General features: G+C 50.8%; 1 protein-coding gene across 3 annotated transcripts in view; it reads right to left on the bottom strand.

Moving 5' to 3' along the window:
* RTKN (rhotekin) overlaps positions 1-8,786 on the bottom strand; it is a gene marked incomplete at its 3' end in the record, with an annotated part of 39,729 nt that extends 30,943 nt beyond the window's left edge. The window contains exon 1 of one of the 3 annotated variants that reach the window (XM_081925032.1): positions 8,531-8,786. In XM_081925032.1, coding sequence (XP_081781158.1) covers positions 8,531-8,641 — 111 coding nt within the window. In that variant the 5' untranslated portion in view covers positions 8,642-8,786. The remainder of the gene's footprint in view (positions 1-8,530) is intronic. The other 2 variants (XM_081925036.1, XM_081925035.1) reach the window with 2 other exon arrangements.
* Between the last annotated feature and the right edge of the window lie 9,837 nt (positions 8,787-18,623).

Here is an 18,623-nt window from a genome sequence, read left to right as displayed (position 1 = left end):
CTGAGCCATCTGGGCATCCCCATGGCACAGCCAAGCCTGCCACCTGGCCGATGCAGCTCCACCTCTCTGTTGGCCCAGAACTCGGGGGCACGGTGTAAAAAGGAGAGGGGGTCTCACACCTGCCTTGGCCCCTCTCTCCAACTCGGAAGCCCAGCAATGCCAAGAGGGGCAACTCACAGAATCCCAGAAGTGGAGAGTTAGGGACCCCAGGAGGCATCTAGTCCACCCCTGCAATTCTACGAGTCTGAAATATCTAAATGGCGCCAAAGGGAAGCTGGAGCAAGCTTGCTTTCTGGTGCTTCTCCAGAGTGCAGGACCCAGTGGATTCCAACTCAACATCAGGAAGAATTTCCTTGGGGTAAGAGCTGTTTGGCAGAGGAACGGATTCCCTTGGAAGATGTGATGGCCTGGGACTTGAACTCGGAACCGGAGGAGTCTCAGTCTGCACCGGATCCTTTGCCTCAGGCATCATCTGAACCAAGTCTGGGGCCTGATCCTGAAGAGCCCCAGTCTGCACAGGTCCCCCTGCAGCAAACACCAGCTGGGCCGAGTCAGGGGCCTGAGCCTGCCCTGGCTCCAGATGCGGGGATGACCTCGTTGCCTCCAGCTGGGCCATCACTTACAGCTGCTCCACTACCGGTTGGGTCAGGGGAGGCTGAGGCGGCCTCTGGGTCTAGTAACCCACCGACGTCTCCTGAGCTGCAGAGACTGAGGTCTGAGAGAAGGAGAGAGCTGAGTACTCGCAGGAGGAGTGCTTGCCTTTGGGCGAGACAGGGAGGTGAGTCGCCGGGGGATCAGGACCGGCCGCTACCACCGTCAGAGATAAAAGGCTGTCGGACCCCGACCCAGGTTGCGGGAGCAACATTGCTTTATGCCAGATCCTGTGCCTGTCCTTGCCTGGTTTCCTGCCTGGTGTCCGGCCGTGGCCCCGTTGGACTGGGACTGGCTCCCAGCAGAACCTTTGGGTTCTGGACTGGACCTGGACTGTTTCTTGGGTCCCCCCCGGGGCCAGCACAGAAGGTGGGTGGATTTTCCTTCACTGGAGGTTTTGAAGGAGAGGTTGGGTGGCCCCTTGGAATTCAAGCACTGGAGGGGGTGGGACTGGATGTTCAATTCTATGAGAAGGTGAGGCACAAGAGGGGACAAGCCAAAGTTGAACCATTCACCCCGAGGCGCAAGGTTTGCTTTTGGTCGCGAGGTCATAGCTTGAAAGAGTTGTGCTTGTTTTGCTTTCAAACTGGGGAGTGTTTAAAATGGGACTTCCTCCCCTGCAGCCCGAAATGGTACAGTCCGCTCTCCTGCTGCCTCATTCTGCCGGGGCCAATGCAAAAAAGGCCCCGCGTGGCGCTGCTTCAGGGTGCAACTACCTAGAACATGCCCAGGCTCCTGAAAAACGATACCGGACGATGCCAATTGCTCCAATGTGTCTGCCTGCGAGGGCCTTGTATTAGAAAGCACAGAGGGCACCTTCCTTCCCACCCCCAGAGTATCTGCCAATCAAAGAGAGCTGGGCAGAACCCAGGAGTCCTGCCTGCTGCCCCCACCCTGCAGCACCACCAAGAGGCAGCCCTGGAACCTTTCAAGTAAGAGAGCGCACAGAGCCTCTGGGCATGGGCAGAGTGCAACCTGAGGCTGCGCTCTGTGACTAAGACTAAGAGGAAGAGCATTTCTATGGGCACCAAGGCAGCTGCCCTACTATGGGCACTCACCCCCCCCCCACCAGGAGGGTGGCAGCATCCGCCTTCACAAGATGCAGCACAGTCGCTTTCTGTTTCCCAGCAGGGCTCTTGTGCTGCCTTCGGACCCCCAGCGCCCTGAGGTGCTCCCCCCCCCCAGATTCTTTGCCCGTCTGCCAACTTTGGGGCTCTGCCAAGCCTGCTAATACTTCCCTCTTGTGCGTGGGTGGCAACGGTGCCCTTTGGCTGCAGAAGCATCGCCACTCGCTCCTGAACGTCAGAAATAGAGGGAATTAAGGTGAGCTGCGCGGCGGATTTCCTTTTGTCTGCCCTGTGTGGCTTCAGGTGAAGCCAAGGCCTCGTAAATCAATGACGAGAAGGGCCTGGCATATTCCTGGCTGCCAGCCTCCAGAGTTCGCCAAGCCGGTCGCAGCTCTCAAGGGAACAACGACACAAGACAGAACGCTGGCACACAATTGCTGACGGGAGCGAGGCCTTGTCAGCACGGACAATTGACAATTTGCTACCGGTCCCGAGTTCGAGGAGTTACCATGAGTCGAGGAGTTACCATGAGTCGACCTGCAAGAGCGCCTGACTCCAAGGTGCCCACTCAGCCACTTTGATTGGCCCAGGGACAGGTGCCACATAATACACCCAACTGGGTATCTGTAAGGACTCGACCATTTAAGGTGGCAGTGCCTACCCTTTGGAACTCCCTGCCAATTGATACCCAGCAGGCGCCTTCACTACATTCTTTTTTGCACCTGCTAAAAACATCCCTTTTTAGACAAGCCTCTGCAGATGCTGAGAAACTTGACACAAGTTTTAACTTGTTTGAAAACATTTTAAGTTTGTATGTTTTGAATTATCCCTGTAATTCAAATTTTGTTGATATTGTTTTACCTTTTTGTAAACCACTTTGAGGTTTGTTTGGTTTTAAAGAGTGCAAAAATTAAATAAGTAAGTCTTAAACAGACCTGCGGGGAAACGCCAGCCCTGCAGTGCTGTCATCCCAGGGAGTTGTTAGCTGAACCGGGCATAATCTACCGAGGAAATGGCTAATCACCTGGAGGAAAGCATTCCACTTGCTGGAAAGAGGAGCACAGCCAGGTTCCTTGTTCCAGGCTAAATGCAAATGCTCCCTCAGGACTTGTGTGGGGACTTCCCAGAACACCTGCAGTGTCTGAGCAGAAAGGATCAGTGAGAGCTGCAACAAAATGTTGCAGCGTCAAGTGCTACTCCACCCCAAACAGGGCCTGTGAGCTTCTCCCCTCAGATTTCCGCCACTTCCCCAAAGTGGCAGGGCCCCATCCAGCCTGCCGACACCTCTCCTGCCCTTTGGCGCACAGTATGTGACCCTCTTTTGGCTGCACAAACAACAACACACACAGGCTGGGAACTGGAAATAGAAGGAACGGTTATTTCAGGCGGGTTAAAAATAAAAGGAAGGACCATGTCTGAACGCAGCGCGCCTTAATTCTGGACGGTACATGTTACAGACTCTGCTGACCCAGAAATAGTGCTTCAGGTGAAGAACTTTGCTTCAGGATGAGAACAGAAATCGTGCTCTGGCGGCACAGCGACAGCAGGAGGCCCCATTAGCTAAAGTGGTGCTTCAGGTTAAGAACAGTTTCAGGTTAAGAACGGACCTCCGGAACAAATTAAGTACTTAACCCGAGGTACCACGGTACAACAATGAGTATCCAAAGAAACCCCTGTGTTGCAAAAGAGAACATCAGTGTTTTCAGTTCTGTCCAGAATTAACGTCCACAATGTTTGGGCAACACGATGCCCATATACCTACGTAATAGACAATCTTTACAGAATTCCTTCAAACAATAACAAGTTCAAAATGAAATCTTGGACTCAAAGTCTCTGAAAGATTCTGGACATTGACTGCAGCATTTGACATTTTCATTCACATATATTCATGTAAAATAAGATGAGTTTATGAAACAATTCCATATTCTCCCACCACGCTGACAAAGAATTCTACAAATCAGTTGTCAATATCCGGAATCTCTGTTCAGGGTTGGCCATTATATTTGCTGAATACACAAAGCTCCAAAGCTTATCTTTCATTGTACAAAGTTTGGCACCTCGCTTCATTTAAAGACTTTCAGAGACTTTGAGTCTGAGATTTCATTTTGAACTTGTTATTGTTTGAAAGAATTCTATAAGGATTGTCTATTACGTAAGTATATGGGCATCGTGTTGCCCAAACATTGTCGGCGTTGATTTTGGACGGGACTGAAAACGCTGCCCGGCAGCTGCGTGCAAAAAATAATTGCGACGGAAAACAGAGGATGCAAAGTCCAGGCTTCCACCCCACCAAGCACTAGAACCCAAAGGTGGTGGACCTGCCCCAAGGTGAAAGACTTCTGGGAGAAGATTTATAATGAATTGAAAAAAATGTTGAAATATACATTTATTAAGAAACCAGAGGCCTTTCTTCTTGGAATAACAGGTTTGGAATTGCCCCAGGAAAAATGTCAAATTGTTTTTGTATGCCACAACTGCAGCGAGAATTTTGTTAGCTAAGAATTGGAAATCACATGAAGTTCCAGCAGTGGAAGAATGGCAGATGAAGATGATGGATTTTCCGGAGCTAGCCGACCTGACTGGAAGAGTCCGCGACCAGAAGGAGGAGGAGTATCAGGAGGAATGGCGGAAATTTAAAGACTACTTAGTTAAATATGTTAAGTTAAATTAATTTGAAAAGCTTGCAAATACCAGATAGGCTTAGGATTTAAATATGTAATGTGATGAATTGATATGTTTAATGCTGAATTGGAAAGAAAGAAAGATGTTAACTGATGAAGTTAATTTTATAAGAATATTGGTTTTGGAAAACCGTTACAATGATATACAATGAAATTCAACCAGGGGGATACGGGGAAGTCACTTAACAATGTTATTAAGTTTGGTTTAAATACGGTTGAGATTTATGTTTGTTTGTTTGTTCAAAAAATGTTCTGGAAAATTAATTTAATTTTTTTAAAAATAAAAGCATTGGCACCCAAAGGCCCTGGGGGGGGGGGGGCTGGGCCTGGGAAGCATCTTAAGAACATAAGGAGAGGCTGCTGGATCCGGCCAAAGGGAGCCCATCTAATTCAGCCACCTGCTCTCAGTGACCAACCAGCAGGGGCACTGACTTGGGCACCAGGTTATGGGTGCCCAATGGCGCTGGCAACGTAACATGACGGCGCAATGTCACATTATGTCAGCTGCGGCGCAGCTGCCCTTCCAAGGCCTCACAAGGTCCAAGTCCCCGTCGCAACTCCCAGTTTAGGCCAGAAGTCATGTTGGGAGGCCTGGTGCGGCCTCAAACGTCGCCAGGGAGGTCAAGTCGGGGCTCTGACGCAAGTCAAAACTGAAAGTTGTGTCAGAGGGCTGCAGTGTGGGTGCTGAGCACCCATCGCAAAAAAATGGTGGGTGCCCTGGCACCCAGAGCCCCCTAGAGTTGGCACCTATGGCAACCAAGTTCCCCAAAGGGAAACCCGCAAGCAGTATCCAAACACAAGTGGGAGGGAGTTCCGTAGTTTAACTTTGCACCTTATTGTACAGAGTCATAATAAGCCCACCCAGCTCTGTACTGCGGGCACGGACTGGCAGTGGCTCTTTGGGGTCTCAGACGGAGGCGGGTTCCTGCGTTGCACGGGGTTGGGATAGATGACCGTTGGGGTCCCTTCTCCTACTCCACAATTCTGTAGTAAGCCCTGGCAGAAGAAAGGAGGGCAGCCGCCAGCGGGGGTCGGTGGCCACCACAGACAGCCCCAGATCCATAGGTCAGGACCTGGGCGGGGAGTCCCATGTGGGGCAAGGCTGGGCTCAGATCCAGGAAGTCTGGTCCTGGGGAGAGGAGGGCAGGTGCTGCGGAATCTCTTTCCTCAGGCGCAGAGGGAAGTCCCTGGCAGGGGAGATAATAGAGCCTTTGTTCCCCTTCGCTGGGGGGTGGAGAAGCTGGCCGTAACCCTTTCCCCGGCCACAGGGCAGGCCCCAAACCCCAGCCCCACACTTGCCACACCCCCACAGAAGCAGGCAGCGGAGGGGCTGGAGGAGGGGGCAGCCCCCTCGGCCAAATGCTCTCAAGGGACAAGTTTCTAGTCCCTGTGAGTGGCAGGGGGCACTTCCCCACACCTGACACCCTGGGCAAGGCAGGGCAGGCGGGCAACAGTGGGTCCTGGAGACCCCAAAAGTAACCCAGTCGTCTGGGTCAGGCTTGGCTGGGGAGGGTCTTTGGTGGTCCAGGGAGGGACAAAAATCCTCCAGAAGTTGTTAATAATAAATAATAATAAATATTATTATTGTTCTATAATAATACCCTGCCCATCTGGTCGAGGCCTCCCCAGCCACTCTGAGCGGCTCCCAACAGATTGAAAACAGAATAAAACATCAAACATTAAAAGCTTCCCTAAATAGAGCTGCCTTCAGATGTCTTCTCAAAATCAGATAGTTGTTTACAGTATTTCCTGGGAGGGTGTTCCACAGGGCGGGCACCACTACCGAAAAGGCCCTCTGCCTGGTTCCCTGTAGCTTTGCTTCTCGCAGTGAGGGAACCGCCAGAAGGCCCTCGGCGCTGGACCTCAGTGTCTGGGCTGAACGATGGGGGTGGAGATGCTCCTTCAGGTCTACTGGACTGAGACCATTTAGGGCTTTAAAGTTCAGCACCAACACTTTGATTTGTGCCCGGAAACATACTGGGAGCCAACGCAGGTCTCTCAGGAACAGTGTTACAGTGCCACCTCGGGTTACAGGCACTTCGGGTTACACGATTTCAGGTTGCGCACCGCGCTGAATCCAGAAGTACCAGAACGGGTTACTTTTGGGTTTTGGCGCTTGCCCATGCGCAGAAGCGCCGAATCACAACCCAAGTGTGCGCAGACGTGGCGCTGTGGGTTGCGAACACTGCGGGCTGTGAATGTGCCTCCCGCACAGATCACGTTCGCAACCCGAGGTTCCACTTGGTGGTCACTCCCTGTCCCCAGTCTCGTTGCTGCCGCGGAGCCACAGGGCCTGGTCTGTGGGGAAAGAGGCCCTGGGCCACCCTGAGGTCCTCAAGCCTTCAGGGACTCCAAGGCCTTGGACTGAAAACTCTGGTTCAGTCCCAGATTTAGGGCGGGGTGGGGGTTCCTTGCACAGGGTGTGGAGCCAAGGGGGCACAAAATAATAAAGATAATAATAATAATACCTATATTTATACGGGTACCTCCTGAGAAGATCTCTAAAAAAAGCAACTGTACCAAAAAGGAATTATTGTGAAAATAAATTGGAGGGGGGGTGCTCTGGTTGCTCCCATCCCAGGAGGGGCTGGAGTTGAGGGAGGCCCCTTGCTGTGAGAATTGCAAGTGGGGTGTCCCTAGTATGGGAGACGAGGAATATGGCAAGCGAGGCGACCTTTCCTGCCCAGCCTGAGGCTCTGTGGGGCAAGGGCTTCTGGCACCTCAGACCTCAGTTGCCCTCTCTGCAAAATGGGAAGACGCGGCCTCACAGAACCATTGAAAGGAGGAACTTGGCTTTGCTTAAAAGTGCAGCTCACTCGGCCATACAAACCGCTGTGCAAATAAGTATAGCTTTATTTTGTACCCGTTCCTCCCAGCTACCCACTGGCTCTCGCCCAAAATGTTCCCCAAATCCCTGCCACCTTCTGAACATGAGCAAATCTCTCCCCCACTTCAGATTCAGCCCTCCCCCTGGACCCCCCCCCCCATCATAACCATCCTCCACCATCACCAAGAAAGCCAGTGTGGCCTAGGGGTTAGAGTGTTGGACAAGGACCTGAGAGACCCGGGTTCAAATCCTACCCCCAACTCCGCCATGAAACTCCCTGGGTGACCTTGTGCCAGACGCTGCCTCTTGGCCTCACAGGGTCCCTGTGGGCATTAAATGAGGACCAGGCGCCTGGAGACCACTAGTGGATTTGAATCCGCTTTATAAACTGGTTCTCAGCAGTGGTACTAACTTTAAAGCTGCTGTTACACCATTATTATTAATATTAATACTTGCATTCCGCCCTTCATTTGAAGATCACAGGGTGGCTTTCCAACACATGACAGACTAGATGATATTGTTGGTGTTTACTGAATCTTAAATTACACTTATTACTGTTCAGTTTCCACTGAAATGAGGTTGCATTTTAATGTTGTATTTCAATCTTGTTTTCTAAGTTTTCTAAGTTGTATTTCAATCAATTTTTTAAATATTTGGTGTTAGCCGCCCTGAGCCCGGTCTTGGCTGGGGTATAAATAAAATTATTTATTAATTATTATTATTGTTATTACATGTGACTAATCAATGTATTGATTTATTTAAAATGGCGACTAGGGACTGGGAGACCAGGTTTCAAATCCGTCCGCTCAGCCACGAAGCTCACGAATGCCCTGGGGGGCCAGCCCCTCTCAGCCCAGCCTAGAGCCTCCCTCGACGGGTTGGAGTCAGAATTAATCGAGGGCAGGTGGGGGGGGCGAACCATGTGAGTCACTTTGCGCTCCTTGGAGGAAAAAAAGGGGGAGATAAACGCAGTGTGGGGAAAAATCTCCCACGGTGGTCCCACTCTCGCCTCCTGCCCCTCCCCGTCGAAAAGGGACCCCCAGGGCCATTTAGTCCAGCCCCCTGCGATGCAGGAAGGCGGTTTCCCTCCCCAGTCTGGATACGAATCCATTTCTCAGCTGATCCGGCGTGGCGCCCCTTCCGCGCCAGGTGCTCGAGGAACCCAGCCCGGAGAGCCTCGACGGGAGCGCGTCCCGCAAACCTCGCCCCCGCCCACCAGCCACGGCCACGCGCAGCCTCGCCTCCGCCCGGGACTTTCCCACGCCACCCGCGTGGCCGTCCGCTCCCCGCCCCCCCGCGCCTACCTGGTCCGTGTCCCCGACGAGGCTAAGGCGGAACCGGCCCCGTCGGATCTCCATCTCCAGGGCTGAGCCCCGCGCCACCGTCACTCTGCTGCGGTGGTGGCGCTGGAACATGGTGGAGACGGAGCGGGGGGGATTCGTGCCTGGTCTGGTCTGGGCAGCGCACCGGGCACCGTCGGGGCAAGTCGGGTGCGCAGCCTCCGCAAGCGCCGCGAAAGGGACTTCGGCTCCGACGGCGGGCGGCCCCGGGCGCGAGTCCCACCTGGGCGGCCTTTAGCGGCGGGGGCGGCGCCGCAGCTGCTTCCGCCTCGCCCCGCCCCGTCGTGGGAGGCGAAGGCCGCCCGGCGGGCGCAGAGATGCGGCGGCTGGGCGCGGAGAGGAGGCGCAGGGGCGGGACGGGGCGAGGAGGGCGCGGGGGTCCTGCAGCTCCGGCCGGGACGCGCGACCCTCGACGGCACCTTCCGCCCGACCCTCCTCGGCGCCCCCGGCCCAAGCGTGGCTCTCAAGAAATGCTGAACTTATCCATCAAAAAATTAGCAATAATTAAAGTTGAGAGGAAAATGAGCTCTTCGGAGTTGTTCGACAGGGCAGCCGTCTCCCTCGGAAGGTGGAGGTGTTTCAGCAGAAGTTGGGGGCCGCCCGCCAGGAATTCTTTAGCCGCAGTTCCTGAACTCAGGGGGTTGGGCTAGATGACCCCACAGAGTCCCTTCCAACTCTTCAGGTCTATGGAGCCCAGCAATTGTGTGCCTGGATAGGCTTGCCCAAACAGAGACATTTAAAATAATAATAAAAATTCCTTCCAGTAGCACCGTAGAGACCACCTAAGTTTGTTCTTGGTATGAGCTTTGTGTGCATGCACACTTCAGAAGGTTGGCGGTTTGAATCCCCGCGACAGAGTGAGCTCCCGTTGCTCGGTCCCTGCTCCTGCCAACCTAGCAGTTCATAGCACGTCAAAGTGCAAGTAGATAAATAGGTACCACTCTGGCGGGAAGGTAAACGGCGTTTACGTGCGCTGCTCTGGTTCGCCAGAAGCGGCTTAGTCATGCTGGCCACATGACCCGGAAGCTGGACGCCGGCTCCCTCGGCCAGTAAAGCGAGATGAGTGCCACAACCCCAGAGTCATCCGCGACTGGACCTAATGGTCAGTGGTCCCTTTTAAGTAATTGGTATGAGCTTTCGTGTGCATGCAAAGTGTATCTGAAGAAGTGTGCATGCACACGAAAGCTCATACCAATAACAAACTTAGTTGGTCTCTAAGGTGCTACTGGAAGGAATATTTTTATTTTGTTTCGACTGTGGCAGACCAACACGGTCTACCTGAAACTAGAGACATCTTAAGCAGGCATCGAAAAGAGTGCAGTGCAGGCTCTTGCCTGATGTCAACAGGCAGGGAGTTCCAAAGTGTTGTAATAAATGAAAATATTTCTTACAAACACGGAAAAGGATATTGTGTGGCCCCAGTCACAGGGCCGGTTCTGCAGATCAAAGCATCTGAGGGGCCACATTCATGCAAAGCCTAGTGTGCCTGAGATTCCCTCGGGGTTCCTGCTCCCCCTTTATTTTTAGGGGGCCAGTTTCCTTTAATTCCTCCCCAGGGAGGCAGGATGCTGGGGGTCTCCAGTGCCTTACTTACACAGAAGCATTCAAGGTCCTTGGAAGCTGTGGGGTGGAGGTCCTGCCAGGGCTGCCTGCCAAAAGGGCTGAGGAGGAGTCTCTGTGGCTCAAGGCTGCAGCTGGCGGGAAGGGGGGGCAGACAGATGCCAGGAGCCTCTGAGCAGAAACTGGCACCGAGGCAACGCACATGGGGGGGTGGCCTTCAGGCATGTGCCAGAGCTTCTGTCTTTGGGATCAGGGCCAAAAGCAAGACAAGGCATGGTTTGGGCCTCTTCCTTTGGACTTGGGGTGAGGGTTGTAGAAAGGTGGGGGTCCTTCAACTCGCCTCCCGTGGAGGTTGGGTGGCCGTCTGTCAGGGATGCTTTAGCAGAATCATAGAAGAGTTGAATTGGAAGGGACCCTGCAGCTCATCTAGTCCACCCCCCCCCCCGACATGCAGGACATCTCAGTACAGTGGGGGGGGGTTTGGACTGCATAACCATTGGGAATCGCTTCCCAAAACCAGATATTTATTTATTAGATTTCATTCAAGAATCACAAGATAGAAACACAAAAACACATAACATAACAGCAAACGAAAACAAGAACCCACGACACACAGGCACACACACACACAGTCTAAAAGGGCACAGATCGTTTGATTCGCCTTATTTAAATTAAATTAAAGTTAATTTAATTAGCAAAAGGCTGGGAGAAGATGAACATTTTTGTCTGGCTCTTAAAGACATATAAGGAAGGCACCAGCCAAAGTTTGCCAAATGTCCCTGGGGGGAGAATTCCATAGACGGGGAGCCACTGCAGAAAAGGCCCCGTTCTCATGTTGCCACCCTCCGGGCCTCTCGATAAGGAGGCACATGAAGAAGGGCCTCAGAAGATGATCTCAGGGTCTGGGTAGGTTCATATGGAGAGAGACGGCCCTTGACGTATTGCAGTCCTGAGACGTTTAAGGCTTTGGAGATCAAAACCAGCACTTTCAATTGGGCCTGGAAACTAATTGGTGGCCAGTGCAGTTGGATCAGGATCGGTGTAAGATGGTCAAACCTGGCCGCTGAATTCTGCACCAGCTGAAGTTTCCAAACCATCTTCAGAGGCAGTAATCCACAGGTAGGCAAACTAAGGCCAGGGGCCGGATCCGGCCCAATCGCCTTCTCAGTCCGGCCCACAGACGGTCTGGGAATCAGCGTGTTTTCACATGAGTAGAATGTGTCCTTTTATTTAAAATGCATCTCTGGGTTATTTGTGGGGCATAGGAATTCGTTCATTTTTTCCCTTCAAAATAGAGTCCGGTCCCCACAAGGTCTGAGGGACAGTGGACCGGCCCCCTGCTGAAAAAGTTTTCTGACCCCTGCAGTAATCTGACCCTGAGGTTACCAGAGCATAGACAACAGTAGTTCGGCCGTCCCTGTCCGGATAAGGGCTGAAGGTGATGGAAGGCAGATCATTTAGTGCGGCATCACCTACCCTCTGGAACTCCCTGCCTCTTGATATCCAGCAAGCGCCTTCGCTGTATTCTTTTGGGCACCTGCTAAATACATTTCTTGTTTAGACAAGCCTACTAAGACATTTAGAAGGTTGGTGCAAATTTTAGCCTGTTTTAGTATTTTAACTTTTTGTATGCTTTAAAGCAGGCATAGGCAACCTTCGGCCCTCCAGATGTTTTGGCCTACAACTCCCATGATCCCTAGCTAACAGCACCAGTTGTCAAGGATGATGGGAATTGTAGTCCAAAACATCTGGAGGGCTGAAAGTTGCCTATGCCTGCTTTAAACTGTTGTAATATTTTATTGATTGTTTGATCTTTTCGTAGACCACTTTGACGGTTGTGGTTTTTTAAAAATAATCATCATCATCATTGTATAATTTTAATGAAATAAAGAGAGAGAGCGCGCACACAGTCTGTTCCTTCCAGATCAGTTTGGAGTGCGGATGGGGACCACCTGCCTTCTTGCCCTTCCTCATCTTGGCTTCTTAGGGGGAGCCCTAGGGGGGCTGACGGCTTTCTTGGGCCTGAGAGGAGGGGGGGTCCACAAATGGCAAGACTTCTTGTTCCATCCTTTTTTAAATTCATTTTCAATTTTACAATATACATTTGAATTCAATCAATAATCATATAGGATTCCCTGAAACTTCAGACTCCCCTCCCCCCTTCCATGGGTTTCATTGTCAGCCTTCTTCTACTCCGTCATATAGTTTCTCCACCTTTCTTTAAAAATCCATTTTTATCTTGGTTTTTGTTACAAGTGTTGTTATAATCCTGCCAAAGTTTTTAGTTGTTTACAGTGTTCTCTTAAGTAACTTATACATTTCCCCATTCCTTATTAAAGTTTCTATAGTCCTGGTTTCTGATTTTCCCAGTCATTTCCGCCATTTCGGCGTAGTCCATCATCTTTATCAACCATTCGTCTCTGTTCGGGACTTCATCTTTTTTCCATCTCTGGGCCAGTAGTATCCTCGCTGCTGTCATTGCATACATGAATAGCCTTTTCTGCTCCTTTGGTATCTCTGCATCTAAAATCTTATTTTTGCTCCATCTTAGCCAGCCCCAAAGTGCCACAGTCCAGCCACATAGGCTTCATCGGGGATTGTACCGTAGCATTGGAAGGGATCCCGAGGGTCATCTAGACCAACCCGCTGCAATGCACTCTGCTTATGCTCCGGGGCACCCTTATTTATCGGGATGTCATGTACACCCGGCTGGCGAAGATAAATCCGTAACGCCTTAAGGCCGAGTTCCAGCAGGGAGCCTTGCGCGCCTCCGCCTGCGCGGCCCTCCCTCCTGAGCCCACGGGGAGCCCCTCCCGTCCGGCCCGCCCAGAAAAGCCAGACACGCCGAAGGCGGGCCGGGAAAACCCCGTCGGGGCGGCAGGGATGAGGACCCAGCCGCTCCCAGGCTGCGCAAGAGCTCCCGCGGCTTGCGCAACCTTGCGCCGCTCTCCGCTCGCGGGCGCCCCGTCGGAGGCTGCTGCTGTAGAGAAAGCCGTCGGGCCCGGATCCGAAGGAGCGAGCCTCGTCCTCCGCCCCGCCGGGTGGAAGGAGACGCGCAGCTACACTAGCCTCAGCACGGCCACTTACTCACGAGTAAGCCCCGCTGGATGTATGGAAGTGAGAGCTGGACCATCAAGAAGGCTGATCACCGAAGAATTGATGCTTTTGAATTCTGGTGCTGGAGGAGACTCTGGAGAGTCCCACGGACTGCAAGAAGATCCAACCTCTCCATTCTGAAGGAAATCAGCCCTGAGTGCTCACTGGAAGGACAGATCCTGAAGCTGAGGCTCCAATACTTTGGCCACCTCATGAGAAGAGAAGACTCCCTGGAAAAGACCCTGATGTTGGGAAAGATGGAGGGCACAAGGAGAAGGGGACGACAGAGGACGAGATGGTGGGACAGTGTTCTCAAATCTACCAGCATGAGTTTGACCAAACTGCGGGAGGCAGTGGAAGACAGGAGGGCCTGGCGTGCTCTGGTCCAGGGGTCACGAAGAGGCGGACACCACTAAGCGACTAAACAACAACAACAAATATATGAGATAGACTCATGACATGCAACAACAAAGGGTCAAAATTGTAGAGTCGGATGTGACTCCAAGGATCATCTAGTCCAGTGTTTCCCAAACTTGGGTCTCCAGCTGTTTTTGGACTACAGTGCCCATCATCCCTGACCACTGGTCCTGCTAGCTAGGGGTGATGGGAGTTGTAGTCGAAAAACAGCTGGAGACCCAGGCTTGGGAAACTGATCCAAGCCCCTGCAATGCAGGAATCTCAGCTCAAGCATCCCTGACAGATGGCCTTCCATGCGCTGCTTAAAATCCTCCGGGGAAGGAGAGGCCACAACCTCCGGAGGGAAACCATTCAGCTCTTAGTGTCAGAAAGCTCTTCCTGCTGTCTGAATCTCCTTTCTTGTAACTTGAAGCCATTGGTTCGGATCCTGCGCCCTGGAGCAGGAGAAAACCAGCTTGTTTCCTCTTCCACTAGACTGCCCTCCAGATATATCTCCTCTTCTCAGTCTCCTTCTCTCTAGGCCAAACACACCCAGTTTCTTCACCCCTTCATCCTAAGGCTTGTTTTCCAGACCTTTGATCATCTTGGTCTCCCTCCTCTGGACACGTCTCAGCTTGTCAACGTCCTTCTTAAATTGTGGTGCCCAGAACCGGACACAGGATTCCAGGCGAGGCCTGACCAAGGCAGAAGAGAGAGGGACTCTGAGTTCCCTTGATCTGAACACTAGACTTTGCTTGGTGCAGCCTAGAGTTGCATTTGCTATTTTTGCTGCTGCATCACACTGGGGGCTCGTGTTCAGCTTGTGGTCCACTAAGACACCCAGATCCTTGTGTCAAGAGAGGTGCCAACAGAGGGGAAAGCCTCCAGATTATGCCAGTTGCCTCCCCTGCTTCTCTTATAAGAAAAAACCCAGCCGATCAAATTACAGGAATTGGTGGAGATGGCTCAATTGTCTAGCAAACTCAGAGGAATCTCCAAGCAAAAATTTGCGGAAAAATGGGATGGTTATAGAAGCTATGTTCAAAAATACAAGAATAGTTTTGATTCCGTGCTAGCATTCGAGTGACAAAGGAACTAAAAGGAGGTGGACAACAATTAAGGATCTGCCGGTATTCTGTTTTCTGAATGTATTGGAAAATTTATGAAGAAAACTATTGTTTTGTGTACATTCAGTTGTAAGATAAAATGTATGCGAAGGGACTTGACAGGAAGTCAAAGTTGAAGAAAAGATTTTGTAAGATAGAGGGAAAAATATTTACTTTCATTATCATTTTTTTTTCTTTTTGTGTGTGTTTTGTATGAAATGTTTGGGAGGAAATAAGATGGCAAATAACAAATAAACTAAATATTGATGTATGTAATTTTTATTTTTCAATTATATTTTGTGGTGGTATGGTTAAATTTTTTTTTGTAACATAAAATCATTCAATAAAAAATATTTAAAACAAAAAAGGAAGGAAAGAAAGAAAGAAAGAAGGAAGGAAGGGAGGAAGGAAGGAAGGAAAGAACCCAGGAACCCAGCCAGCTCAGCTTCCTTTCAGTTCCAGGCCTGCAGGCTCCATCTTTTATTTCCACGCCTTTTTATTCACCAGCGCCTTAGTGCTTCATGTTTCCCACAGTGCTGAGAACCAGCTCCCGGCTGAGCTCCTCTGCTGGCCTCTCCTGCAGCTTTGCCCACCTGGGAAATGGGAACTTTTCCAAAGTGCCTCGGGAGCTCTTGGCGTGAGTTAACGTTCAACCTACCAGCGTCGTGTCTGAGCATGTTTTCCCGCTTGCGTGCTCTTGAGCCCTGAAATTCCTGCCGGAGCTTTTCCCTTTTCCGTCATGACTGTGTTGCAAATAAACAAATCTGGGGGGAATAAGAGCGGATTGCAAAACTGGCCCTCCCTTTCACAGCCCTTTGCCACACCAAACTAGTTAATTCTGAAATTTATCGTGAAACCTGCATGCCCGGTGCAGTTTAGAAGGATGCCTGGCCCTGATGGCATGTCTACACCTCAGTGGGGATGATTGTGGAGTCAAACTGATCGAGTTCCTGCTTTCAGGACAGAGAGAAATGGGCCTGCTTTTTCCAGGTAGCAGAATTTTGCTCCAGATCTCTGAACCCTGGTTGCCACCCCGCCCCACCCCCGGCTGCATGCTTGTGTGAAGGTGCATGAAGTGTAACTGATGGCAGAAAAACCTGCTGTTCTCCTTTTGATCTTAATAAAGATAAAGCAAAAGGAACTCTGTGTCTCCCTTCTCCACAAGATTCCCAATCTCTGGGAAGTGGTTTTCAACACCGGGGCTGCTTTCAGAGGTAAACTTGGTAACACCATGGAGAATCAAATGCCTACAATGTTTAGAATACATGTCCCTTTTTTACTGGTCTTAAAGGTAAAGGGACTCCTGACCGTTAGGTCCAATCATGGACCACTCTGGGGTTGTGGCGCTCATCTCACTTCACTGGCCGAGGGAGCTGGCGTTTGTCCGCAGACAGTTTTTCTGGGTCATGTGGCCGGCATGACTAAGCCGCTTCTGGCGAAACCAGAGCAGCGCATGGAAACACCGTTACCTTCCCGTCAGAGTGGTACCTATTTATCTACTTGCACTTTGACGTGCTTTTGAACTGCTAGGTTAGCAGGAGCAGGGACTGACCAAGGGTAGCTCACCCCGTCGTGGGGATTCGAACCGCCGACCTTCTGATCGGCAAGTCCTAGGCTCTGTGGTTTAGATCACAGCGCCACCCGCGTCCCTTACTGGTCTTACTACGGCTTTAAATTAGCTGTGATGACAGAAAGAAAAAGGGGCCCCTGGACTGCATCTCTCCGCTCTGGGTTTTGATTTCTGAACCAAGTGACAACCCAGTCTCACCACTCCCTGGGTGATGCAAACCTTCTTTGTGGGTTAACATTACGATCCAGAATTTCCCCTCAGAAATGAAAGCTCTTTGTCTCTTAGTCGTGATCCGAAATGACTGGCATGAAGGTCCCATGAAGATTAATTTTGTGGAGGTTTGAGGGATGGGCTTTGCATCAGCATTTAGCTGACCTTTGAGAGAATTTCCCCTTCGAAATCAGATTAGCTGATGGAGGCACTGACCTCCCTTTGCAGTGTGGCTGGGCTTAGTCACCTGGTGTCAACTGTCTGGTTGCTTTGGAGACACTGGGTCTGCTTCTGACTGACTGACTGACTGTCTGTCTGTCTGGTGTCCAGCCAGTGAACTGGCTGAGGCATTTATATCTCTGCTTCTCAGTCCTACCAAAAATGGGCCAAAGTCTTCTTTCCTCTCCCTCCAGTCACAGAATCACCAAATAACAAATAACAAGATGAAAGATGAAAAATCTTTTTTAATTATTTCAGTGGCACCTTTGAGATCAACTAAATATAAGCTTTCAAGGTATGAGCTTTTGTGTATAATACACACTTCGTCTGATACTCTGAAGCAGAGGTCGCCTCAACCTTATAAAATCATAACATGTTAAGAGTTGGAAGGGAATCTTACAGGTTATGTAGTCCACTGCGCCACCAGGCAGGGATCAGAGCTGGGGTTTGAATATCTCTTGCGAAAAGAACTCTACAGTACTTTACGGTCAAATATTTTCCAGTCATTTTTGTAACCATGCAAGGAGCAACCTTTTAAGGGACTTGGAAGGGACTGGACAATTGTTTAAAATTTTTAAAATATATTTTGACTACGTCAGACCAGCATGGTTACCTACCTGAGTCTTGTAAATGTCTCATTCTTCTAGAGGCACCTCTTTGCCTCCTCACCAGCCAAACCCTCGTCTGCCGCACCTGAGCCCATTTAAATGAAAGGGTTAAGAAGGTGTGCCGAACTTGGCATCAGACCAGCCTATGAGGCAGGCAGATTGAGAGAGGAAGGTTCTCAGGATGGCCCAGAAGGGATGAAAGCGATCCCTTCCTGGAAGAGTCAGAGGGGGCTGTCGGCTGAATGCGTTCTCCAAATGCAGAGGAAATAGACCTGGGATGGGAATTCCCAGAGCTGTGCTTCCAGGTAGAAAACATGCTGGAATCATTGAGCCAGGCATCAGATGTATCCAGCACAAAAGAGCTCTTGTTGTTGTTGTTGAGTCGTTTAGTGGTGTCCGCCTCCTCATGACCCCCTGGACCAGAACACGCCAGGCATTCCTGTCTTCCACTGCCTCCCGCAGTTTGGTCAAACTCATGCTGGTAGCTTTGAGAACACTGTCCCACCATCTTGTCTTCTGTCGTCCCTTCTCCTTGTGCCCTCCATCTTTCCCAGCATCAGGGTCTTCTCCAGGGAGTCTTCTCTTCTCATGAGGTGGCCAAAGTCTTGGAGCCTCAGCTTCAGGATATGTCCTTCCAGTGAGCACTCAGGGCTGATTTCCTTCAGAATGGAGAGGTTGGATCTTCTTGCAGTCCATGGGACTTTCAAGAGTCTCCTCCAGCACCAGAATTCAAAAGCATCCATTCTTCGGTGATCAGCCTTCTTTCTGGTCTAGCGCTCAATTCCACAGAAGAGCTCTAGGAGGCTGGACTAGATGAACCTTTAGGTCCCACCCAAATCGACAATCCTTAAGCTGAGGTCCAGGCTATCTGAAAGACCACCTGTCCTTATAGGAACCTGCTCAGCCTCAGGGCCTTCTTGGTGGTGGCTTCTCACAGGCAACTTTGGAACTCCCTGCCGGGAGATGTTAGATTGGCTCCCTCCTTCTGCCGGCTGGTTAAGACCTTTCCTTTCCAACTCTTTTTGAGAAAAGGGCTGGTGCTGTGATGTTTTTATCATTCCTGCCTGTGTTTTAAATGAATCTTATTATATTGTTTTAATTCTATTAGTCTTTCTTCACACGTTAATGATTATATCTTAAATATTTTTGGCTTGTTTTATTTTATCTGTGTAAGCTGGCTTGCGTCCCAGACTGAGGGAAAGGTGGGAAATAAATAAATATGAAAACAATACAATTCTGTGATTCTTATGTTCTGGGGCAGAGGGGGGCTCGTGTGGGGTGGCCTTTGTTGC

This window comes from Podarcis melisellensis, assembly GCF_964234715.1.
Source record: "Podarcis melisellensis genome assembly, chromosome: 9".
NCBI lineage: Eukaryota > Metazoa > Chordata > Lepidosauria > Squamata > Lacertidae > Podarcis > Podarcis melisellensis.
The sequence above is the reverse complement of the archived record's forward strand: the minus strand, read 5'-3'. Positions and strand labels throughout refer to the sequence as shown.